At 35.4% G+C, this 4,605-nt stretch overlaps 1 protein-coding gene across 1 annotated transcript; it reads right to left on the reverse strand.

Annotated features, from left to right (window-relative positions):
• Positions 1-2,399: 2,399 nt before the first annotated feature.
• Positions 2,400-3,508, reverse strand: LOC129295771 (F-box protein SKIP27-like). Its single transcript, XM_054934329.1, has 3 exons — positions 3,226-3,508; positions 3,053-3,127; positions 2,400-2,961 (listed from the first exon to the last, which is right to left on the reverse strand). Exons 1-3 carry the CDS (start codon positions 3,406-3,408, stop codon positions 2,767-2,769), a joined length of 453 nt encoding a protein of 150 aa, XP_054790304.1. The 5' UTR covers positions 3,409-3,508; the 3' UTR covers positions 2,400-2,766.
• Between the last annotated feature and the right edge of the window lie 1,097 nt (positions 3,509-4,605).

Below are 4,605 nucleotides of genomic sequence, written 5' to 3' on the forward strand. Positions count from 1 at the left end.
TTATCAAATTTAAAAGGTTATTTGATCAATTAAGTCAAGTTTGAACTTTAATTATTTTTTATTTAAAAAAATACAAGCATGAGCACCGAATATGAAATTTGATTCTGGCAAATTTTAATGCTTAAAAGTATTCATGCGAGTTTGATTTTGAGAATAAGAACTGTCTCTTAAAAGTGATGATTTTCTCGCATGTTTAAAAATGGTTAAAAGGGACTTTATATAGAACACTGATTGCTAACGGCAATTTCCGTTAGCCCTTGACGCGCTATGGTATGCCTAGCTAACAGGGTGTTTATAAGAGGTGCTAACCCATGCGAATGGCCAACGCACGTGGAACGAAAGGATGATTATTCGTGAGCATCGTACTTATGTTTGTTTCGTGGTTTCAAGCTGCGTTTGATTAGCATTCCCTCGTGGGCCTATATGTCCATGTTTGTTCGTGACGTTAAATCGCGTTTGTTTACTTACCCTCATGAACTGAGTATTCACGTTTGTTTTCGTGACATAAGCCACGTTTTGTTAGTTACCATCGTGGATTGTGTGTCTCCACGTTTGTTAATTATTCTGATAAGTCCCTATAATTAATGAATCTAATTATTTGGTGATTTTATATCCCATTAATTTTTGTTTAGTAATTTATTACAAGTATTTAATTCATTTATGTGACTTCTTAAAATTAAGCGATATTATCATTTATTATAGTAGTTCAATGGTTCAAGATTTTATTCAAAATTTATAGAGCCATTTTATTCTAAAGTTTATACATTTTCTTTTGATAGAAATTGTGTCCTCTTTAATTACATGGTTATTTCAAACTTTTTTTATTCATGTTAAATTATTTATTGCTGAGACGTTATTTACTGAAAAATTATTTTTGTCTCAGATGCCTTAGTTGACGTTAATCCTGCTACCGACCTTAAGTACTTATAGACAGGTGGAGGATTGATTAAAATTTTTCTTTTGATGTAATTATTAATATTTATGTACCTTATTTTTTATTTTATTTTTAAAAAGTATAGTTAGGTGCTCCACATAAGTTATAATTAAGATTTTTATTTTTCTATATATGCTATCTGTCCAACTGAAAGGAGTTAAGCTCTTGATTTATTTGACATTTTAACTGCGTCAATGTATTGTAAAAATTTTGAGAGATCACATTTACAAGGAAAGGTTCCGTCAAAATTTCTATTCTACGAATATGTGAAAATTTGTTTTATAATTATTAGTGTCAAAAGTGTTATAAAATTTTAAAATAAATTTGATTTCATTTTCAAATAGAGTGAACTTATAATTTAAGGATTATGGAGAGGTGTGAAACAGTTCACCTCTCATGCCGGTCACTCTCTAAATTTTGGAGCGTGACATAAACTATGATTAACTAATAAAAAAGATTTAACCAAACCAGTTCAAAGCACTTGCTAGTTGCTACAATGCTGCACTAATTTTTCAAGGAGGAACATGAAAATTTTTTAAATTTAATATCCATGTATGCACAAGTATTAGCCATGGAATCAGGACAAAAATGGCCGGTCCTATGTACGTACAAAGAATTATAAAAAAAAATCAAAAAGCTATTTTTTTATGTCACGCAGAAAAGAAAAAAAAACGATCACTTTGCCTTGGATTCTCTGAACCAAGGAGCCCATTTGTATTTTTGTTTTGGCGTCAGAAAATAAAATTATAAACTGTAAGAATTAAATAAATAATGGTTTGAAGAATTCTGATTTCAAAAAAGATAAATTAGCCATTAACATAAACATTGGAAGTCAACTCAAATGTGCATCATACAAAGAAGCGATTCAAAATCCCCAAACAGTATACCCTAAAACTAGGGGCATTTGTACCGGTAATTGACCGTCATATCTTTTCCCGAGTTTTTCGCATAGAATTTGCATAATTATACATGAGATATGTCCGTACTGTCTCAAGAAAATAACAGCAATTTTCCTTTTGCAAGACTAAAAAAGAATGACACCACTTCCATAGGAAAATCCCGAGCATTCCAGAACAATGACGATATATATTTTAAATTTTTTGTGACTATAGACTTACACAATTGACAAGGCACCACATTTATCTTTTCCATTGTAAATAAATAAATGAACTTTAACAGGAATTTAAGTGCTGGAAAGTCACTTGACATATAGGCAATAGTTGGGTCAAATAAATAACAGCTATTTTTCTCAACCTATAATTTTTTTTCTCAAACTAAAAAAAAAATTACAACTTATATTCAGTTTTTTTATAGTATTAGGCAGATAGATATTACGAACTGTTAGCACAATAATAGCGATTTCTCTTATGAAACTCCATCGAAATACTATCTTCGGCTCTCAATGACATATCCAGAAAAAATGCTTCCAAAAAAAAAAATGTATCCAGGAACAAGTTCAACCATAAAAGTCGGAAACTAGAATTGTTTATTAGGTACAAAGAGCATGCAGAATCAACCGTACACTCCCCAATTTATCAGACAAGAAGGGCCTTCGTATTGGATTGCCCTCCAACAAAATCCCCACAATCTTTCTTTCTCTCTGCCTGTACACTGAAACATTAAGACAAGCCAAAGTAACTCAATCTTCAAATGAAGGGTTTGAAGATATGGCTGGCTTGTGAAAGATTTCTTTTAAGTGTAAAATCAGCTAAGATCTGATCCAGGAGATCTTATCCTCTCTAATATATGCCTATTTAATCTACAACCAACATATTCAACCTACCTATTTACATACACAAAATCTGAACTCCCTGACCTGATACCTCAGTGCTCTAAGCAAATAAGGCAACTGAGATGTCAGACAACTTCCTCCCACTTAGCCTTGACTTAGATTTCCTCATTGGAGCATTTGGAGCTTCAATTTCAGGGATCTCATTTTCATCATCCACCGCAATCGAAGTTCGAAGAACGAAAGTTTTCTTCTTCGGAGTGCTATATTCAAAATGCCATTGCTTTGCAATAAGAGCCTAAAGTAGCGAGAAACATAAGTTACAAATTAGAACCATTAATTAACAATTAAATCAATCACATTGACAGTACAGTGTTATTGATACTCACTGCTTCTTTTATTGTCTTAGATACTTGGAAAAGCTGCTTCAAATCCTCATGATCTACCCCGCACAAAACCCTTATCTGAGATTTAACGAGGAAACAGAGAAATGTCAGACGACCCGTGATATAAATTAGATATATACAATCAAACACGAGCTTGAGTTGTTCATTGTACTCACCAGAATGTCCTGAGGCAGGGCTTCGAAACGAGACCTTTCAGAGTTGAGAATGAATGTCCCGCTACGCATTCTCTTCAATGGGGTCACTGAACTCGAATCGAGTGGAGAAGCTTCTACATCGGTTGAAACCACAATCCTCTTCCTGCTAAGTGATCGAGTATAACTCCCAAACCCTAGAGCCATTTTACCAAATGCCAATTTCACTCAAATAGAATCAGAAGCAGAACACTCAAATTTCACCGAGTGAAAGTTAGTCGTTCCAATCTGCAATACAAAATCAACAAGAGTATTAATTATCAGAGACTTAATGCACAAACCTAGAGCATAAATTCAAACTCAGTAAGGAGACCGTGAAATCCAATTTGGGGAAACAATTAACTAATTTCCTCAAACGATTTTATTCTTCCGGAGAGAAAATGGAAAGAAAATCGCGCAAATAAGACAGGATACGAACCTGTTTTTGGATTAGAGGTGCTAGATACAAGAGAGATAGCTTCGACTTCTTCGGCTTGCTTCGAGAGGGGAAACTGGAACCGCCTTCTTTAACTGCGCAAGTTGCGTCAAAAGGAAGAAGAAGAACCTTTTATATTTCAATTCCAGCCAACAAGGGACAGCATTTTGTTTATTTCTTTTTAATTTAAATCAATTGTAAAAACGCGTGAGGAAACTGCGGGAACTTTCCAAGAAAAAATCTAGGCCGTGTTTGTTTTACTGTTAAGCGTTTATGTTAATCCTAATGGGCAATGGCTTTGGCGGTTAAAAAATTGGACAGAGGGAAAAAAACTAGCCGTTGTAATGGGACACGTGGCGAGGAATGAGGGGGCGTAGTGGGCAAGTGGAGCTGACGTGGTCTTTTGGTCGGTCCGAGTCGGCTTTGTCGGTAGCTTCTGGATCACGTCCCGTGTACGTGGACGTGTTCTGGGAGAAGATATCGTGACGGTGAAAGCACGCCTGACAGCAGGGAGATGCAATGTAGTTCCGACACGTGTAAAGTCAATGGCGAATGACTAAAGTGGGTGAACGAAGATTTGAAGGGCCGAGCCGCCCGGTGGTAGTTTTAATGGGTAGGGTGGATCCAACCAACCATGCTTTGACGGAGAATTCTAAATAGACGGCTGGCGGCCTATTATGGAGTACTCTTGTACAGCTTTTACACGGTCCATAGTTCGAATCCTAGGCCTATTTTTGTCTTTTTATTTACCTTTTCTTTTCCTTCGTGTAAAGCAAATGGGTCAATTTTTTTTTTTGGGCTGCCAAGCAGTAAAATGGGTCAACTTACGTCAAAAGTAGCAAGTACAGAAGAATATTTCTGTGATGGAACCGCACGAACGGCATATATTTTTCATACTTAGGAAAAGTGGGTCTATGGTCAAAGTGAGA

Source organism: Prosopis cineraria, unplaced genomic scaffold (assembly GCF_029017545.1).
Source record: "Prosopis cineraria cultivar Desert tree isolate PC_DT_omini unplaced genomic scaffold, ASM2901754v1 PC184, whole genome shotgun sequence".
In the NCBI taxonomy this organism is placed as follows: Eukaryota; Viridiplantae; Streptophyta; class Magnoliopsida; order Fabales; family Fabaceae; genus Prosopis; species Prosopis cineraria.

What these genes read in the sequence shown, in the direction of transcription:
- LOC129295771 (XM_054934329.1), bottom strand. Translation starts at nt 3,408, where the DNA reads ATGGCTCTAGGGTTTGGGAGTTATACTCGATCACTTAGCAGGAAGAGG. An exon ending in CCCTGCCTCAGGACATTCTG is followed by an intron (nt 3,128 to 3,225) that starts GTGAGTACAATG and finishes GTTAAATCTCAG; the next exon opens with ATAAGGGTTTTGTGCGGGGT. An exon ending in CTAAGACAATAAAAGAAGCA is followed by an intron (nt 2,962 to 3,052) that starts GTGAGTATCAAT and finishes TCGCTACTTTAG; the next exon opens with GCTCTTATTGCAAAGCAATG.